We start from the raw sequence: 21,358 nt of genomic DNA, 5'->3' as shown, positions 1-21,358 counted from the left end.
CGCCCCTGTTTTTATTTATTTTTGAGAGAGACAGAGACAGGGCATGAGCAGGGGAGGGTCAGAGAGAGGGGGAGGCACAGAATCTGAAGCGAGCTCCAGGCTCTGAGCTGTCAGCACAGAGCCCGAGTGGGGCTCGAACTCACAGAGTGTGAGATCATGACCTGAGCTGAAGTTGGACGCTCAACCGACTGAGCCACCCAGGCGCCCCCTATCAGTTAATAGTTTTGTAAAGAGATGTTGATTGACACAGTGTAGTAGTTAATGTGTAATATTCAAAATAAGATGTGTGATATAAATGTCACTACTACAGTCACCACAAAAATTCTTGTTTCATGAAAGTTTGTTGATAAAATTGTTGAGAAATTTTTATTCTTGAACAGTGCTCAGGGGAGTAGATGGTATAACAGAGGATGGTCTATGGGAACCAGATAGGCTGAGTCTACATGTCTGGTACTTATTAGTCACCTCCTTTACTCTCCACAAGATATAATGCTCCACACAGACACTGAGAAAGCTACAGAATCTCTAGTCATCCGTCATGGGTGGTCCATGAAACCCACCTTTATTTCTGGGTTTTACTCACAAAGTAAATTGAAGTCTTTGGTATTCTGGGACACAGCTTCTTGAAGAACAAAGGGGGAAGTCCTTAGGGAAAGTCAGTCTCTACTCACACTCCCATCTCTTGGCTCAACCTTGAGAATAATGGTTTTTTCTGGTAGAATAAACTCTTGAGCACTTAATTTCAGGGGGATCTGTAACGGTTAAACAAGTATATGAGAACCAGGAATGAAGCCCTGACAAACAAAAGAAGCAAAGCAGGCAAGATACATGAAGGACAATAATGCACTACAAAGATATAAATATTACTTTTAGCATCATATATCTCTGATTCTTTAAACTTACTCTGTAATCTTTCAAGACTGCACTGTGGAAACATTCACCCGTCACTCATTGAACAGACTATCTATTGAGTGCCTTCTCTTCTCTATACCAGGCTGGACACAAACTCATGTTGGTTTGTGTCCTTTTTTGATTGAAATTTTAAGTAAAAAGGATGAGTCTTTAAAATTGAGAACAGATTCTTAGCCATTATGGCAACCATTTGAAAAATGATACAGAGTTAATTTTGTATATGTTGAAGTGAATTTTGTATATGCAAAGTCACCCTGAGTGGGTATTACACATTTTATTGTATGGCCACCCTCATGGCTAAACATTGTCACCTCTCCCAGTGGAAACGTCCATTCATGATGGCAGATTGGGATGGAAAGAAAGCACAATTTGACTGGAGCAGTGCTCGCAGAAGGTGGAGCCAAGTAGTCAGGATGTCCTGGACTATGGGAGTCCTTCACATCTGGCAGACATGCTTCACACCAGTGATTCTCAACCTTGCTTTCACTTGAGAATCAATGGGTGCATGTTTAAGCCACACTGTGGGTGAATTATATTAGAATTTCTTTTTTTAAAATATAATTTATTGTCAAATTGGTTTACATACTATACTAGAATTTATGAGATGACTTGAGCATCAGGATTTTTACAGAACTCACAGATTCCACTGTACAAGCAGGGGTTGAGAACCATGATCATGAGACTATCTGTATGTTGTGGTAAAGAACAGCATCATTCAAAAGTCACGTTGTGGTAATCACTGCAAATCACGACTGTGCATAATACGTTCCTTTCTTTTCAGTGGACTTGAAAGAAAAAAACATTGCTCAAGTTCAAAGGTCTGCATAATCATGTCACGCTAACTGCACTGACTCTAATGACACTTGTAATTGGGTTTTCATAATTTACAGACATTGCAGTCAGAGCTGAAGGAAACTTAAAAGTTCACAGATGGCTCCAAATAGATCTCTGGCCAATAGAACAAGTTATTAAGGATAAATGAGCCCATTCTCTCTCTCTCTCTCTCTCTCTCTCTCTCTCTCTCTCTCTCTCTCACACACACACACACACACACACACACACACACACACACATCTATTCTGTATCTTTTCATCTAAAAAAACCACATTCTTTATGCAGAAAGTTCTCTGTCTGACCTGTGTTTCTTTACAAGGCTTGAAGGAGAAGTTCTGCAGGACTCTGACTACAGCAAGTTTCATGTTCATGATTGCAAACCTCATGCCAATGCAGTTTCGGGGTCCAGTTCCAAAAGGCAGGTATACATAAGGATTTATGCTGTCCTTGTTCCTCCTGCTGAACCTGGTTCCATAAAAGAAGTTGTAAAAATATTGGTGAAACATAAAAAACACAAGAGCCACATGTGTGGGGTTCTCAACAGGACTGCACAAGACATTCTTGGGGGCTGGTCACTGAAATCTTGCCTGGCTTATTCTGCAGTGAAAACTGTAAGCTACAGATCCTCTGCCTTCCCCTTACCCTGTGGGAGTGGTCAGACTTGTTGAGGTGATGAGATGAATGTTGTTAAAAGAAAGAGTTATCTTAAACACTAGAATTACAGGTGGGGGGTGGGGGGAGATGTTCACAGTCTGAAAGACAAGGAGGAAATGGGCTTGACTGAAGGAAAGGTAGGTTCCTACCTCCACTGACTTACAGTGGCCAAATGCTCAAGAAGGAAGCAGGAGAAATGTCTCCCATGATTTACACTGTGATTTTTCTCTTCTTTTCCCTCCCCTCCCTGCTTGTATACCCCCAAGAACTTCCCCAGAAGAGCCTGTCAGAAGATTTACATGGGCACACAATTCTGCTCCACTGTAATCATACTCACTGATGTGTATCACCAGTATAATCACTGAATTCTTGTCTGTTCCATCAGGCTATCCTGAAATTTAGACTTATATTTTCTTCAAAATGCATCCCTCAATATTTGTATAAGAAAAAATGCAGATATGTGGAAAGTGATAATGACATTGTCAGTAGCTAATTTTATAAAGTCCTTAGGTTATGGAGAATATTCTGGAATGATTACAGATGATGTGCCTTAAAGTAATATGGGAATCAGGCAAGGTTTTGTAATGGTGTGTGGATGGGGCAGCTGATATGGGTTAGTGGTTGTTGAACAGACGATGGACACATATAGATGCATTAAAAGTATTTCACAGACTTGTGTCTATAGGATATGCTTGTATGTGTCAAAAATTCTCCATAATAGACATTTTTAATATATGGATTTGGCACTGTCTGGCACAGTCCCTGACACACATAGGTAAGTACTTCATGTCATGACTGAGTGAATCACAGAGAAGTACCAGGAGTCTCTGGTTTCTGTCTGAGAAGCTACAGGAGCAGGGACTGCTGAGCTTGTGGGAACCACCAGGTCTTCTGGTCCAGAAAACAGGTGACTTGGTCAATTCTGACTTCTTTTAGCAAGTACTATATGCAGGCACGATGCTAGCACTAGGGGCACCATGCAACAAGACAAGGGCCCTGCCATCAGGGAGCTTAGAATCAGGACTAAAAGTCTGGATCCCTACAAAGTTCACTCCAATTTTTTCTCACCAATACAATAAACAGGAAAACACCACTCTTTGCAGAATTCAAGCTGTGCCCAAAGTCAGACTCTGCTCTGGATTCCCAGAGAGAAAACTCAAGACCTCTCCAAGGAGGATGTCTCAGATGGCTAGAGAGCAGATGATTTTGCTTTGGACTAACCCCAGATACCAAGAGAGGTGGGAGATGGCACAGGACTGCAGCCACAGACAGCACAGGACCTGTGTGTGCCCCCATTTCATGAGGTTTCTCCTCCTGCCAGGGAGATGATTCTCAGCTCCACAGCCTCTGCTCTCCCACTAGGGCTGGTGGAAATGCCAGCCAAGGTTTACAAACATGGGGCCATATGGTGGGGGTATATCCAGAGAGGTAGAGAGGACAGGAAAAACTTAAAGGATAAAAAAAGTTCTATTTCCTTCAATAACATAGTGGTAAGTAAATTATGGCATATTCATGTAATCAGATAAACACAAATACAGTAAGTTATTAGTTTACTGTTACATTAGGTAAGTTGTTTAAAAAATATATAATGCCATCCTAATTTTAGTAATCTATATATGCCTAGATAAATGTCCACAAGGACATTACATACCATTATTAATAATCCTGACATATTGGTACTGAGGACGACTTTAATATTCTTTTATCTAGTCTACAGTATGTAAAATTTTGACATACTGTAATAAATAAATAATTGTACAATCACATATTTGTCATCTATACTATGCAATAGTGGAATATCCTCCAGTAGAAGGGTGGGTTCCCTTTTCCAGGGATCCCTCTACCTTTCAGGATGGAACTCCTCAGGCTCTGGCCAGAGACCCAGGTCTTGGTGAAGAATAAAGGTTGGCACCATCACCGCTGTCCCTTGGGGAATGAACACGCCATTGATTTCCACATCTTTCTTACAGACCCTCTCAAGGCTACCAGTGACTGGGTATAATCTGAGAGCTTCATTCAACACCATGTCAAGATACTCCATCTGTACAAGGGCATCGTAACTGGGACGTTCCTGGAAGAAAGAAACATACTTTGATAAATTGAGATTTGGGAACAATGTTCAACTCAGTGTACGCAGTACTACTGAAGTGTTAGAAACACTTACGAATCATTTGTTTTGGTAAAGGGCATTTATGAACATTTTAGTATCTACCATGTCTTTTGGTCTGTTCAACGGCCCACTGATATGTGTGCAATAGTAATGACTAGGGAAAACCAATGGGATAATAACCTAAGTAGGGCCTGAAATCATTCCCACTCTCATGTAGTGGTTTTTCTTCCTCATATGAACAGTAATCACTAATATTCTGTGACCCTTACTGTTTTAAAAAAATTTTTTAATGTCTATTTATTATCGAGGGACAGATAGAGACAGAGCATGAGCATGGGAGGGACAGAGAGAGGGGGAGACATAGAATCTGAAGCAGACTCCAGGCTCTGAGCTGTCAGCCCAGAACCCAATGCAGGGCTCAAACTCAGAAAATGGGAGATCATGACCTGAGCCAAAGCCAGACACGCAATTAACTGAGCCATCAAGTCGCCCCAACCCTTATTCTTTTTAAAAAAATGTTTATTTATTTTGAGAGAGAGAAAGAGAGAGTGAGGGAGAGAGAAAGAGGGAGAGAGAGAATTCCAAGCAGGCTCCATGTTGTCAGCACAGAGCCCACTGTGGTGCTCAATCCCACAGCTGTGGGATCATGACCTGAGCCAAAATCAGGAGTCAGATACTTAACCAACTGAGCTACCCAGGTGCCCCTATAACCCTTACTCTTAAGTGAAATATGTTGACTGCATTGTTTCTTTTTAAAACAGGGGCCACACATCTGTACCAAGAAAGGAGAACATGTAACAGAGAATATCCCCTATCCACATAAACTCTTTTAGTTGAAATATCCTGCTTCCTAGATCTTCAGTTATATATATAATATTTGGAGAAAAACACCATATTATGTAAAAACTATAAATAATTTGGAGAGACACTAGTTTCTTTCAACCCAAATATGGCAAGAGAAGGGTAGGATTGGATCCTACCAATTGTGGGCACACAATTTCAGTTCTAGGGAAAGTTGTAAAGGGGATCAGAACCCTAGTCTCAGCCACAGTTGCTGGAAGGATCTCATAGTTGTCATGTTGGGGTTTCAATGCACACAAAATAAGTCACTCTACCCCAGAGGCCAGGTCTCTTCATAAGCAGGGAATTCAACTTTGGGCAGAGATCTGAAAACAATGTGGTCAGTATATGTCATTGCTTGCTTGCTGTTATATTTAAGAGCCAACACTAGAGGTTAAAGGTTGATCAGGATCCAGGGTCCCTGGCTCCTAGCTTAGCTTCTTCACCACTAGTTATGTGATAGTGTAAGAAAATTATGTTGTTTTTCTGGGCAACTGGGTGGCTCAGTTGGTTAAGTGTCTGACTTCAGCTCAGGTCATGATCTCATGGTTCACAGTTCGAGCCCCACATCAGGCTCTGTGCTAACAGCTCAGAGCCTGGAGCTAGCTTCAGATTCTGTGTCTCCCTCTATCTATTCCTGGCTCATGCTCTGTCTCTCTCAAAAATAAACAAACATTTACAAAATTTATAAAAAAAGAAAATTATGTTGTTCTTTGTAGCCCAGTTTCCTGTCTTGTTACATTGAGATAATTAGAGATGACACTTCATCCAATATCCACATAGATCCCCATATTTCCCATCCTACATGAACTTAGGAGAAACCACTTTGAAAAGCAAATGAACAACACTCTAGTTCTTGTTCCCCAAGATCCAGATAATGCAGGGATAAGAAAGTAGAGCCTCTTTATCCTGTATCCCTGAGCAAAGACTCCCATCCTCCACTAACACCCATGTTGGATGTATGAATGTGAGTTAGAAATAAAGCTTTGTTATCAAAACCCACTAGATTTGAGGACTAACCTGTCACTGAGGCATAACTGACCTTACCCTGACTCCCTCTAAAGGAGTGACCCACTCACCTTGTTGGGGAAAGTCACATCAATCTCCTGCAGTTTCTGCTGGACATCAGGGTGAGTAGCCAATTCATACACAAGGAAGGAGAGGAAAGTACTGGTAGTCTCATAGCCAGCAAAAATAAAGATAACAGATTGAGCTACTAGTTCAAGATCAGACAGAGCTAAAAGGAGAGCAAAGACATTTTAGCCAAAGCTGGTGAATGGAAAACATCACAGTTTAGATGATGAGAAATCCATTTGAAATGCCCAAATCCCTCAGGGATAAAATTGTAAAAGCAACTGGGAATCAAACTGGGAGAGGTTTGTACTCTGATGTCTATCTTACAGAGTCAGAAAGAGGCAAAGGTTGTCTTGATCTGGTAATTCCCAAGACCTATACTATTCTTGGCCAACGGTTCCTGCTTATGCCACCCCCCCACCAACAGATGTGGGTAATTTCATTCAGAAATGGCATTTCTGTCCAATGCACACTGTGTTTAGCGTATCCTCGTAATGTCTTAAAATATTTACCAATAAGTAGCATTCTTCCCCAGGAAAAAATTACACTCTTCTACCTAAAATACAGCCTTTTTTTTTTTTTTGAGAGAGAGAGTTTACAATGCTAAGGCTTAATTGTCAGGAAAATTAAATGATCTTTCACCTAAACATAAGGAAACTTATGTGGGAACATTGCATGAACTTAAGAGAACAATATTGGGCTACAGATAAACTCTTGCTATTCAAAGTGTGGCCCATGGACCAGCAGCATCTACTGCATCTGGGAGCTTATTAGAAATGCAGAATCTCAAACCTCACCCTAGAAGTATCAAATCAAAATCTGAGTTTCATGAGATGTGAGGATTTGTGTGCACAACCTAGCTTGAGAGGCCCAGATTATACCTTCCGGAGGTCTCAGCTAATAGATCTGGGGCACAACTCTTCCAATGGATGATCTCAGATATGTACAGAAACTACAACACAGACAAAAAGCTAAAAGAGTGGTGTCTGATCCTAGTCTAACCAACTACATTAAAACATTAAGAGGGGGATGTCTGGGCAGCTCTGTTAGTTAAGCATTTGTCTTTGGCTCAGGTAATGATCTCACATGCGAGTTCAAGCCCCACATCAAGCTTTGTGCTGACAGCTCAGAGCCTGGAACCTGCTTTGGATTCTGTGTCTCCCTCTCTCTCTCTGCCCCTCCCCCACTCACACCCTGTCTCTGTCTCTCTCTCAAAAATAAATAAAAAATTTAAAACAAAAACAGTAGGAGAAAAAATGATCAATAGAAGGACATTGGCCAGCCTGAAATATAGACAAACAGAATCAGTGAGTGGAATTAGCAGTGCTTATTCAAACATGGCCTGAATGTCACCTTCCTTAGTGAATGGTCCCACCCTGAATACAAGTTGGCCTTCCTTTGGATATCTCCTGGCAGAAACTAAGCATGGTTAGGCTCTAATCTATTTGATCAGAACTGTAGTAGGACCTTTAGATATTTAGAGCACTGAAGTTAACATGGCATCTGCCACAGACATGTAATTTACAATTCAAAATAATAAAAAATGAGTGTAAGAAAGGTATACAGAGTTCTGATTTCCTAGACTTACTTTCCGTGATACTTCTGTGGATAAACTCAACTATCAGACTCTTTCCCCTGATTGCCATGAACTCCATGATAATCAAATTTTATAGTTCTGCTGTCTAGTACGGTAACCACTTGCCAGATGTGCCTATTCACATTTAAATTTTAAGTAATTAAATTAAATAACAGACTTAGTTCTTCAGTGACAGTAGTCACATGTCAAGGGCTCATTTAACCACTTGTGTTTAGTGGTTCTGTATTGAAATAGGTATATATAGAATATTTTCTTCATCACAGAAAGTGGTAGAATGAAAGAGATAAACGGATAGAAGGAGATGTATATATAGGTAGAGATATATTTTAGTGGTGTAATGGCATAATCCCATCCTTATTCGCTAGAATCAACTATTAAATATTCAAGAGTTTTATGAGATGGTTGTCAAACCATAGATAGCCTGAAATTAACCATGATGGGAATATTTCTGTCATAGAAACAAATTCCCTGAAGGCTATTTTTTCTTTCAGACACAGAGACCATCATTACATTACTGGTTATGGATAGATATGGAAATGATTATGTTTATCAGTCCTGTGTAAATACATTTGATGTTCTTATATTGGTCCACTGGGAGGAAATAGAAGCAAATAAATATAGTGGCAAGGAGCACTCCTAGATCCCAGATTTTGGTTTCTAAATACTATTCTCACTAAAAGGAAACAGGGCTTCTTGAAGAAATGGCTGATTCCAGGGCTCCATCAGGGGAAACAGAAAAGAACCTGGAATGTCTCACATCAGAATGCTCAAAAAAAGATATGGGAAAAGGATACAGAATACCCCATGTACTGTAATCGTGGATAGACATCATTATATGTATTTTAAAATCCATAGAATGCACAACACCAAGAGTGAACTATAATGGAAACTATGGATTTTGGGTACTAATAATGGGTAACTGTAGGGACATTGATTGTAACAAATGTGCCACATAGTAAGGGATTTTGTTAATGGGGGATGCTGTCTGTAGGTGGCAGCAGGGGGAAATATGGGAAAGCTGTGTGCCTTTCACTCAATTTTGCAGTGAACCTAAAACTGCTATAAAAAATAAAGTCTATTAAAAACTTAAAAAAAAAGAAGAAAGAAAAAAAAGAATACACAGGAGATGACTTGAAAAGTCTTCCAGAGGACAAATCTGAGAGAACTGAGGAGCTAAATAAAAAATGACGTAGGAGACTAAATTAGTAATACATGAGATCATACTGACATATATAAATAAATTAATTGAGAGAGAATGAAAAGCTTATTAACAATGAAACATTAACTCATAAACATAGAAGAAATGATGGAATTAGAAAGTCACCATTCTAGAACCATCATGGTAATGATGGTTTCAGTCAAATATCATCCATGGACAATAAAAGCAGTATGTGAAAATTTGAAGAGAATCACAGTATTTACACAGTCAGAAAGGCATCCTGAACAAGTTACTTATTAATTACAAAAAATAAAAAATAAAACTTTACAGGGGTGCCTGGGTGGCTCAGTTGGTTGGGCAGCTGACTGGCTTAGGTCATGATCTCACAGATCGTGAGTTTAAGCCCCACGTCAGGCTTTGTGTGACAGCTCAGACTCTGGAGACTGTTTCAGATTCTGTGTCTCCTTCGCTCTCTGCCCCTCCCTCACTTACACTCTGTCTCTGTCTCTCTCTCTCTCTCAAAAATAAATAAACGTGAAATAAAATAAAATAAAATAAAATAAAATAAAATAAAATAAAAACTTTACAGTATATTAAGCCAGTGAACACAACCTTAACCAAGTGTTCCAAGTTAAGGTCACCAACTCTGGGGCCATGTGTCTCCTGTGTGATGGAGTCTTGATGTGAATTTCCAGATTGAGGTTCAAATTCAGTGGGTCTTGATTAAGCCAGAGGATTGACATTGGAAACAAGCTCCCCAAAGGTTCTGAATTAGGTGATCTACAGAGAACTGACTTTCTTGTCTATGGTTACCCTTTAAACTTTGAACAAAGTTGTGTCTGCGTATTTCTGGAAAGTGCTTCTGCTACTGTTTGTAACTGAACATGTGTCATTCTTTGATTTGCAGAAATTAAATCTGGTAAAAACCTTCCTGCACATCTCAGAGCCACCCCTTGCCTCTGAGTCACCTCATCACTCGCCTTCTGACTCTCTCCTTGCTTACCTTTATGGGTGTCTTTTTTTTTTTTTTTTTTTTGGAATTCTGGGAGTTAATCATCAGCTGAAGCAAATCTACTTGGTGCTGGAAGCAGAAAGAGAAGTTTCAATGACAAAAAGTTACTTGGGAAGTCAGAAATAAATCAGAGGTGCAGCACTTAACCTCTTTCTCGAAAATATGGCCTCTTTACTTCCAGAAGTCTGACCTGTGTTGTCTGAGTCATCAGTGAACAAAAACATTCAGCTACTGGGGTGCCTGGGTGGCTCAGTCAGTTAAAGGGCTGACTCTTGATCTCAGTTCAGGTCATAATCTCAGGGTCCTCAGGCTCCCCCACCCCGAGTGTGGAGCCTACTCTCTTCCTTTCCCTTCACCTGTCCCCCACTCGCGCTCTCTCTCTCTCTCAAAACAAAACAAAACAAAACAAAACAAAACAAAACAAAACTTTCAGCTACAAATCTACGAGAGCAAGATGTTTCCCTGACAGGAATGCAGCCATTGTGTCCCACTGCTTCTTGGTTCTTGCTCCCTCTGATCCTCAGCTTCTCTGGCTTTTGAACACAGCTTCCTGGCCAAAGAATTGTCTGCTCCCTCTCCTCTCATTCCTGCTTGCTCAGGAGAAAGTCTTTGATGCCAGTCCTTTTTAAATCAGCCTTATTTTAATGTTTGGCCACATAGACCAATCCTCTGACCTCTGCAGAGTCCAGGGGGAGCTACTGTGTCAGCATCTTCCAATGTCTCACCCTCCCAAAACTCTGCACAATCTTCAGTGACATCCTGGGGTACCCAGCCCTGTCTCCCTATTGTACACACATCCTTGTGTGAGCCACCAGGCCTCATGAAGGCAGAGCTGACTTAGCCAGCTTATAGCCTCAGTGCCCAGAGAAGACTCCGGCCCACTCCAGACAATGACAAGCTCAATTTTAACAGAGACTATACTCCACCAGGTAGGTGGCTGATGGTACCTTCCACTGAAGAATGTCTAAAATAAGAGGCTTGGAATTGAAGGGATTCTTTGCAGCATAAGATCTGGGAAATTTACTATGAGGAAAATGATTTTACACAGTAATTTTTACCCTTTGACAAATAGTTGAAGGGAAATGGTAGTTTTTCTCTCACCAAATTTTATGCACTGACACACTAATTGCCATGCTTATTATTAAATTTTAAACATTCTTTCTCTTGGCAATTTGCAGCAACTTTTGATGGAACTGGAGGGTATTATGCTAAATGAAATAAGTCAGGCAGAGAAAGACAGATACCATATGCTTTCACTTATATATGGATCTTGAGAAACTTAACAGAAGACCATGGGGGAGGGGAAGGGGGAAAAGTTACAGACAGGGAAGGAGGGAAACCATAAGAGACTCTTAAGGAATGAGAACAAACTGAGGGTTGATGGGGGATGGGGGAGAGGGGAAAGTCGGTGATGGGCATGGAGGAGGGCACCTGTTGGGATGAGCACTGGGTGTTGTATGGAAACCAATTTGACAATAAATTGTATTTAAAAAAAATAAAAATTCTTTCTGTGACTCATTTTCTTATCTCTTTCCTTAATCTCCACCTTTTTCATTCTTTCTAAAATGTTAGAACTCTCCTGTTCTAAACCCTACGGTTCTCTACCTACCATAAAACATACATAGAAGTGCACACGTGAGTTGTACACAACTCAATAAAAAATCAAAAGCGAACACCCGCGTGTAACCACCACTGGATTTACCTTTTGTTTATTTTTGAGGCGACTTTCCTTCATCTTTTTTACAGATTTTGTGAAAAAATCAGTAACCCTTTTTGGACATAGCCAGATATTTAATAGTTCAAAAATTGGGGTAAGGAATGGGAAGAGTACTGTAAGAAAAAAGAACAATGGAAAGCACAGTGAAAATGCAAAATTTACCTGGAATAATTATAACTTTCCCTTCAATCAGAAGAGTAAAAGACACCAGGAGTCATTGAAACCAGGAGTCATTCCCTCTATGACCTCAAGCCAATCGCTGAGCCAGGACAAATCACACACAGGAACCACCACTACAGCAGTGAGATCAGTGCCCTCTTCCTTATCTCTGGGTAACTAGAGGAACAGGATGGCATTCTTGGATCTGTGAGATTTTTATTTTTGGACCGGAGTCTCTGGACAAACAAACTATAATATGATACTTTAATCATGCTTTTTAAGCAAGTGTTGTCATGTTGCAAATAATACATAGCATTCAGTTCAATCACAATGGAATAAAATTATAAATTGAGAATGCAAACAACATTGGTAAACCCACAAATATGTGGACCTTAAACATTACACTACTATATAGCCAGTGGGTCATAGAAGAAATCAAAAGGGCACTAAGGAATTACTTGGAGATTACAAAAATGAAGACATGATATACCAAAACTCATGTGATGTAGCAATAGCAGTGACCAGGAAGAAGTTTACTATTATATATGACTGCATTTAAAAACAACCAATATCTCCACATTGCTACAAAAGGCCATATTTCATTCTTTCTCATTGCCACGTAGCATTTCATTGTGTATATAAACCACAATTTCGTAGCAACGTGGATGGAACTGGAGAGTGTGATGCTAAGTGAAATAAGCCATACAGAGAAAGACAGACACCATATGGTTTCACTCTTATGTGGATCCTGAGAAACTTAACAGAAACCCATGGGGGAGGGGAAGGAAAAAAAAAAAGAGGTTAGAGTGGGAGAGAGCCAAAGCATAAGAGACTGTTAAAAACTGAGAACAAACTGAGGGTTGATGGGGGGTGGGAGGGAGGGGAGGGTGGGTGATGGGTATTGAGGAGGGCACCTTTTGGGATGAGCACTGGGTGTTGTATGGAAACCAATTTGACAATAAATTTCATATATTAAAAAAAAAAACCAAAAAAACCCATAAAAAACAAAAAGCAATAAATAAAAACAACCAATATCTCAGGGTGCCAGACTGGCTCAGTTGGTAGAGCTTGCAACACTTGACCTTGGGGCTGTGAGTTTGAACCCCATGTTGGGTATAGTGATTACTTAAAAATAAAAAAAAATGTATGGGGAGCCTGGGTGGCGCAGTCGGTTAAGCGTCTGACTTCAGCCAGGTCACGATCTCGCGGTCCGTGAGTTCGAGCCCCGCGTCAGGCTCTGGGCTGATGGCTTGGAGCCTGGAGCCTGTTTCCGATTCTGTGTCTCCCTCTCTCTCTGCCCCTCCCCCGTTCATGCTCTGTCTCTCTCTGTCCCAAAAATAAATTAAAAACGTTGAAAAAAAATTAAAAAAAAATAAATAAATAAAATGTAAAAAAAAAAAAAGGAACCAAGATCTCAAATCAATGATTCAACTTTCTATCATAAACATGCCCCCAAAACAAGAGCAAACTAAACCCAAAGCAAGTAGAATAAAGCACTTAATAGAGACAAGAGCAGAAACTTATGAAATGGAGAATAAAAAAACAATAGAAAAATCAATGAAACCAAAGCTCATTATTTCAAAGACACTTAGCTAGACAGGTGAGCAAAAAGGAGAGAAGATTCAAATTACTATTATCATAAATGAGAGAGAGATTACTGCAGAAATTACAAAAATAAAAAGGACTAAAAAGGAATACCATGAACAACTGTATGCCAATAATTAGATGACTCAGATGAAATGAAAAAATTTCTAGAAAAACACAAACTAGAAAGTGACAAATAAAAAAAACAGGCAACCTGAAAGAAAAATAAAAAGATTGAACTGGTAGTGAATAAACTATGCACAAAATGAATCTCAGCTCCAGGTGAGTTCTAGCAAATATTTAAAGTAGAATCAACACCAATTTTGCACAAATTCTTCAAAAAACGGAAGAGGTAGGAACATTTCCAAACTCATTCTATGAGGCCAGTATTACTCTGATACTAAAACCAGAGAAAGATATCACAGAGGAAGAAAACTACAAACCAGCATATCTTATGACATGGATACACATATCCTCATCGAAATATTAGCAACCTGGACCCAGCAACATACCAAAAGAAGGATACACTATAACTAAGAGGTTATGCAAGGTTACATAATACAGTATAACAACAAAACATTTAAAAAAATTTTTAAGTGTTTATTTACTTCTGAGAGAGAGACAGACAGAGACAGAGACAGAGACAGAGAGACAGAGCACAAGCAGGGGAGGGACAGAGAGAGAGGGAGACACAGAATCCGAAGCAGGCTCCAGGCTCTGAGCTGTCAGCACAGAGCCCAATGCAGGGCTCGAACTCCCCAACTGTGAGATCATGACCTGAGCCAAAGTTGGACACTTAACTGACTGAGCCACCTAGGTGCCCCGCAAAACCTTTTTTAAAAACTACACGGTCATCTCAATACATGCAGAAAAAGAATTTGACAAAAATGCAACACCATTTAGCAATAAAAACACTCAACAAACTAGAAATAGTAAAGGAATATCCTTAACCTGATAAAGGGCACCTATGAAAAGCTCATAGCTAACACCATACTTAACAGATATAGTTGGGACACTTTCCCCTAATATTAAACAAAATAAAGATGTTTCTATTGCCTCTTCTATTCAGCACTGTACTAGAAGTTCTAGCCAGGAAAGATAGGCAAAACAAACAACAAACGAACAGAAACAAAACTGTTCATAGAGGAAATAAAGAAGTAAAAGCATCTTTATTATTAGATAACATGATGTTGTTGGGGCACCCAGATGGCTCAGTCGGTTAAGCGTCTGACTTGTGATTTCAGCTCAGGTCATGATCTCACAGTTTGTGGGTTTGAGCCCCACGTCGGGCTCTGAGCTGACAACATGGAAACTGCTTGCAATTATCTCTCTCCTTTGTCTCTGCCCCTCCCCATGCTCACACTCTCACCCTCTCTCTCAAAGTAAGTAAACATTTAAAAAAGATAAAATGATGTTGTTACATCCACATTGTTGCAAAAAGCAGGATTTCATTCTTTTTGATCACTGAATAATATTCGTGTGTGTGTGTGTGTGTGTGTGTGTGTGTGTGTGTGTGTGTGTACTACCTCTTCTTTATCCATTCATCAGTTAATGGGCATTTGGGCTCTTTCCATGATTCCATGATTTGGCTATTTTTGATAGCATTGCTATAAACATTGGGTTGCCTGTACCCCTGTGTCAGCATTTTTGTATTCTTTGGATAAATACCTAGTAGTGCAAATGCTGGGTCAGAAGGTAGTTCTATTTTTAACTTTTTGAGGAACCTCCATACTGTTCTCCAGAGTGGCTGTACCAGTTTTCATTCCCAACAGTGCAAGAGGGTTCCCCTTTTTCCACATCTTTGCCAACACCTGTTGTTTCCTGAGGTGTTAATTTTAGCCATTCTGAGAGATGTGAGATGATATCTCATTGTGGTTTGGATTTGTATCTTCCTGATAATGAGTGATGTTAAGCATCTTTTCATGTGTCTGTTAGCCATCTGGATGTCTTCCTCAGAAAAGTGTCTATTCATGTCTTCTGATCATTTCTTCACTGGATTATTTGCCTTTGGGGTGTTGAGTCTGAAAAGTTCTTCATAGATTTTGGATACTAACCCATTTATCCGGTATGTCATTTACAAATATTTTCTCCTATTCCATTGGTTGCCTTTTAGTTTTGCTGATTATTTCCTTCACAGTGCAGAAGCTTTTTATCTTGATGAAGTCCCAATAGTTCATTTTTGCTTTCGTTTCCTTTGCTTTCAGAGACATGTCTAATGAGAAGTTGCCATGGCTGAGGTCAAAGAGGTTGCTGCTGGTTTTCTCCTCCAGGATCTTGATGGTTTCCTGTCTTACATTTAAGTCTTTCATCCATTTTGAATTTATTTTTGTGTATAGTGTAAGAAAATGGTCCAAATTCATTCTTCTGCATATCACTGGAGTGTATTAGGCTAAGTGAAATAAGTCAGTCAGAGAAAGACAAATATATGATTTCACTCCTAGGTGGAATTTAAGAAACACAACAGATGAACATAGGGGAAGGGAAGGAAAAATAAGATAAAAGCAGAAAGGGAGGCAAACCATAAGAGACTTTTAAAATCAGAGAACAAACTGGGGTTTTCTGGACGGGGGGTGGGGGGGTGGTGGTGACATGGGTCTAATGGGTGATTGGGTTTAGGAGGGCCTTTGTTGGGATAAGCACTGGGTGTTATATGTAAGTCATGGGTCACTAGATTCTACTCCTGAAACCAATACTACACTATATGTTAACTAACTTGATTTAAATTAAAAAGACATAACATGATGTCATACATAGAAAATCTGAAAGAATGCATTAAAAGCTATTGGAATTAATACACCGGTTTAGGGATGTCTGGGTGGCTCAGTCAGTTAAGTTTCCGACCCTTGGTTTTGGCTCAGGTCATGACCTCATGGTCCATGAGTTCAAGCCCTGCATCAGGCTCTGCGCTGACAGCGTGGAGCCTCCTTGGGATTTCTCTCTCCCTCTCTCTTTCCCTCTCCTCAACTCATGCTGTCCCTGTCTCTCTCAAAACAAACAAACAAACAAACAAACAAACAAACAAATCAATCAATCAATAACTTAAAAAATACACTGGTTTAGCAGGGTTTCAGGATACCAGATCAATATACAAAAATCTATATATTTCTATACACTGCAAAAAAAATCCAAAAATGAAATTAGGAATTTTACTCCATTTACAATAACATCAAGAAGGGCAAAATACTTAGGGATAGGTTTAACAAAAGAAGTGCAAAACTTATACTCTGAAAACCACAAATATTGCTGAAATAAAGATTTAAGTGGGAAAAGATCCAAAGATCATGGATTAGAACTTAATAGTGCCAAGATGGCAATACTCCTCAAGTTGATTTACAGATGAATGCATTCCATATCAGAATCCTAGCTGTCTTCTTTGTAAAAAAAAATGACATACTGAATTTAAAATTCCTATGGAATTGTAGGGACCCAGAACAGTTGAAACAATCTTGAAAAAAAAAAGAATAAAGTTGTAGAATTCAGGCTTCCAATTTCAAAACTTATCATGAACCATAATGATCAAGGCAATGTGGTACAGGCATAAGCACAGACATAAAGTTCAATGGAATTGAATTTAGAGTCCAAAATTATACCCATGTGTTTATGGTCAATTGATTTTGACAAGGTTTCCAAGATCACTCAATAGAGAAAAATTGTCTTTCAATAAATGGTGCTGGGACAAGAGAGGATGGCCACATGCAAAAAAAAAAAAAAAAAGAAAAGAAGTCGGACTCTTACCTCATACCACATATAAAAGGAAATTCAAAATGGATCAAAGATCTAAACCTAAAAGCAAAAACTTTATAACCCTTAGAAGAAAACCAAGGGATATACCTTCATGATCTGAGCTTTCACAGTAAATTCTAAGATATGACACCAAAAACACAGAAATAAAAGGAAAAATACATAAACTGTACATCATCAAAATTAAACATTTTGTGCTACAGGAAAATACTGTGAAGAAAGTGAAAAGACAACTACAGTTTGAGAGATAAATTTGCAAATCATATATTTGATAAGGGACTTTTATTTAGAAGATACAGAGAATTCTTACAACTCAAAAACAAAAGATGAACAACTGAGCTATAAATGGGCAAAAACTTGAATACACATTTATCTAAAGAAGTTACAAAATAGCCAACAAGCATATAAAAAGTTACTCAACCTCACTAGCCATTAGAGAAGTGCAAAACAAAACCACAATAAGATACTCTTTCACACCCATTAAGGTGACCATTATCAAAACAGTAGACAAGTGTAAACCACATGTTGGCAAGGATGGTCAGAAACTAGAACCTTCATACCTTCTGGTGAGAATGTAAATGGTGTAGCTATTGTGGAAAACAGTTTGGCAGTTCCTTATTAAGTTAAACACACTTATTTTACCTTAGCATATAGCAAGTTACTACATACCTTAACAATTCACCCCTGAGTAATTAAAAAAAGGTTCAAAACAGGTATTTAAACAAAAACTTATATGAATGTTTACAGCAGCACTATTCACAATACCCAGGAGTTGTAAACATCCCAAATGTCCATCAAGTGATGGAAGGATAAACAAAATACAGTATGCCCATACAATGGAATCTTATTCTGCCATAAAAAGAAAGAAAGTGGGACTCCTGGTAGCTCAGTCAGTTAAACATCTGACTCTTGATTTCAGCTTGGGTCATGATCCCAGGGACGCAGGATCGAGCCCTGAGTCAGGATCTGTGCTCCCTCCTTAAAAGTCTCTCCCTTCCTCTCTCCTCTCCCCCAGGCATGCGTTCTCTCTGTCTCTCTCTCTAAAATAAAATTAAAAAGAGAAAAGAAGTAATGATGTATGATACAACAAGGATGAACCTTGAAAACATTATGCTAATAAAAGCCAGCCAGAAGATCACATATTATATAACTCTCTGTATGAAGTGTCCAGAAGAGGCAAATCTATTAAAACAGAAAGTAGGTTAGTGGTCTCTTAGGGTTAAGAATTGTGGGATGTGGGGCACCTGGATGGCGCAGTCGGTTAAGCGTCCGACTTCAGCCGGGTCACGATCTCGCGGTCCGTGAGTTCGAGCCCCGCCTCGGGCTCTGGGCTGATGGCTCGGAGCCTGGAGCCTGTTTCCGATTCTGTGTCTCCCTCTCTCTCTGCCCCTCCCCCGTTCATGCTCTGTCTCTCTCTGTCCCAAAAATAAATAAAAAACGTTGGAAAAAAAAAAAGAATTGTGGGATGTGATATTAAAATACTACAGGATTTCTGAGTGGATGATATTCTAACCATGGACTGCAGTAAAATTTGCACAAATCTTTGAAAGCACCTAAACCATTTTTCAGTTCATTGAGTTATAATAAACATAATGGTACTATGTAAGTTGAGGTATACTGCATAATTACTTGACGTACATATATAAAGAGATGGTTACCACAGTAAGGTTAGTAACATCCATCCATTTTCTCATATAGTTACAAAAATTTTTTTTTCTGTTATGATGAGAACTTCCAGAACCTACTTTCTTAGCAATTTACAAATACTGCATACATATTTGTATGCATACAGCTTATTTGTAAACCATACAGCAGTGTTAGCTATAGTCATTATGTAGTATATTATCAGCCCAGTACTTATCTACCTTGTAAGTGAAAGTTTATACCTTTGCTCACTTTCATTCAATTCCTACCCCCTCACCCCTACCTCTGGTAACTACAAATCTGATCTCCTTGACTGGTTCTTGGTTGTTGTTGCTCTCTCTCTCTCTCTCTCTCTCTCTATATATATATATATACACACACACACACACACACACACACACACACACACACACACACACTTAATTGAGCTCATTCGGTATTTGTCTTTCTCTAGCTGACTCTTTTCACTTACAGTAATGCCTTCAGGATCCATCCATGTTGTCTAAAAACAAGATTTCCTTCCATTTCTGTGGCTCAATAAGATTCCATCGAATATACATACCATATTTTCTTTATTCATTCCATGGTCAGTGAACAATGAGGCCATAAAAATTGAATTGTACACTTTAAAGGGGGACTTATAAGTTATGTGAAGTCATGTTTCAATAAAATTATAAAAAGGTAGGAAGGGAAGAGGTGATGGAGGAAGGAATGAAGGGAAGAAAAAGTAAGAGAGGGGGAAAAAGAAAAAAACAATAGTGCACGTACTTAAGGATAATAAAAATGGATCAAGGAATTCAAATTTTAAGAGCTTCTTGGCATTTTCCACAAAGAGATCTTGTGGGTTGTTGAGGTAATCAATATTCACTCCAAACGATGTGCTAGTAATTACATCCATGCTGTAGGCTCCCAAAATACTGAGTACAGATGAAAGACATGGGTATGTAAAATCAGCACCTCTTTATCATTCTCATCTGACACATGCAGCAAGAAGTACATGTATATTCTGATGTCCAGAGAAGAGCCACACTTTCAGAACCACCTGCTGGATCATCTGAAGAGTCTATATACAATCACTCTACTCATGAAGTGCTCATGAAGTGTCAGTGATGCAGTTGGTCCTGTGCTAAGGGTGATGGTGACACTATGGCAAGTTAGACACACCTCTGAGCTCCATGAGCTCAGTCATGGAGGGATAGAGACCTAAAGTCAGACAAATTACAGTAGTGTGTTTTGAGCATGGACAATAGAAGCCAGATAAGCACTGTGTCTGGGCAGAGTAAATGGTGGAATAATTAAACCTTCCTTCCTAGAGGAGTCAAGAAATGTGAAACTGATCTGGACCCTCTCTTACTACAGTATCTATGCTCAGAGCTGATTCCTCTTCAGCACTTTACAGAAGAGCAACACCATATTCTGTGCTGCCAGGAATGTTATCCCTTCTTCTCTACCCCCTGCTAAGGCTCCTGAAAGACCCTCTCTTCCTCAACTCTAGCAATCTGAGCTTGCCCTAAGGACACACTCATATTTGGAAAATGTAAGAACTTGTTGAAAAATACATATTAAATCACTCCAAAATTGATTTATAGGTTGCCATAGCTAAGTGATCACACGCCACTAGTTTTCCCAGCACCACCTGATTTAAATTTTTTTTTTCAACGTTTTTTAATTTATTTTTGGGACAGAGAGAGACAGAGCATGAACGGGGGAGGGGCAGAGAGAGAGAGGGAGACACAGAATCGGAAACAGGCTCCAGGCTCCGAGCCATCAGCCCAGAGCCCGACGCGGGGCTCGAACTCACGGACCGTGAGATCGTGACCTGGCTGAAGTCGGACGCTTAACCGACTGCGCCACCCAGGTGCCCCAACACCACCTGATTTAAATCCAAGAATGAAGACCTAAAATTACACAGCTTTCATAAGCATGAAGCAGTAGGGACATCTAATAACAAATTTTACATGTCTCTTCCAGGACATGAAGCTAAAAGACCATTTTTGGGAAACCCAAATTTAGCAGACTGAGATAGTCCTTAAGAGATGGACTATGATCTTAGTTTCTATCTGTTCCCAGGTGAATTCTTTAACTTCCTAAATGAAAGTTCTTTTCTTACCTCCTTGAGCTTTCCACTGCTGAAGGCTGGAGACAGCACTGTTCGTATTCTTTTCCATTGTTCATCCTCAGACATACTAATGGCATTTTTCATAAGTCCCAATGGACCAAAAGATTAGAGTCAAAGCAAAACACATTTTTCCCTACATAAGTTTTGGGTATCTCCGCACATTAGAAAATTTGTTAAATAGGCATAAATTACTCACCAAATA

The 21,358-nt window shown here is 39.5% G+C and overlaps 1 protein-coding gene across 1 annotated transcript; it reads right to left on the bottom strand.

The window, feature by feature from the left end:
• Positions 1 to 210: 210 nt before the first annotated feature.
• LOC131500909 (cytochrome P450 3A12-like) lies at positions 211 to 21,255 on the bottom strand. Its single transcript, XM_058710503.1, has 9 exons — positions 21,098 to 21,255; positions 20,131 to 20,151; positions 19,806 to 19,954; positions 11,895 to 12,022; positions 10,197 to 10,261; positions 6,430 to 6,589; positions 4,245 to 4,471; positions 2,049 to 2,211; positions 211 to 752 (listed from the first exon to the last, which is right to left on the bottom strand). Exons 1-9 carry the CDS (start codon positions 21,238 to 21,240, stop codon positions 657 to 659), a joined length of 1,152 nt encoding a protein of 383 aa, XP_058566486.1. The 5' UTR covers positions 21,241 to 21,255; the 3' UTR covers positions 211 to 656.
• Positions 21,256 to 21,358: the final 103 nt, after the last annotated feature.

The sequence above is a fragment of the Neofelis nebulosa genome, chromosome 18 (genome assembly GCF_028018385.1).
Source record: "Neofelis nebulosa isolate mNeoNeb1 chromosome 18, mNeoNeb1.pri, whole genome shotgun sequence".
In the NCBI taxonomy this organism is placed as follows: domain Eukaryota; kingdom Metazoa; phylum Chordata; class Mammalia; order Carnivora; family Felidae; genus Neofelis; species Neofelis nebulosa.
This window is presented reverse-complemented; position numbering and strand designations above follow the sequence as displayed.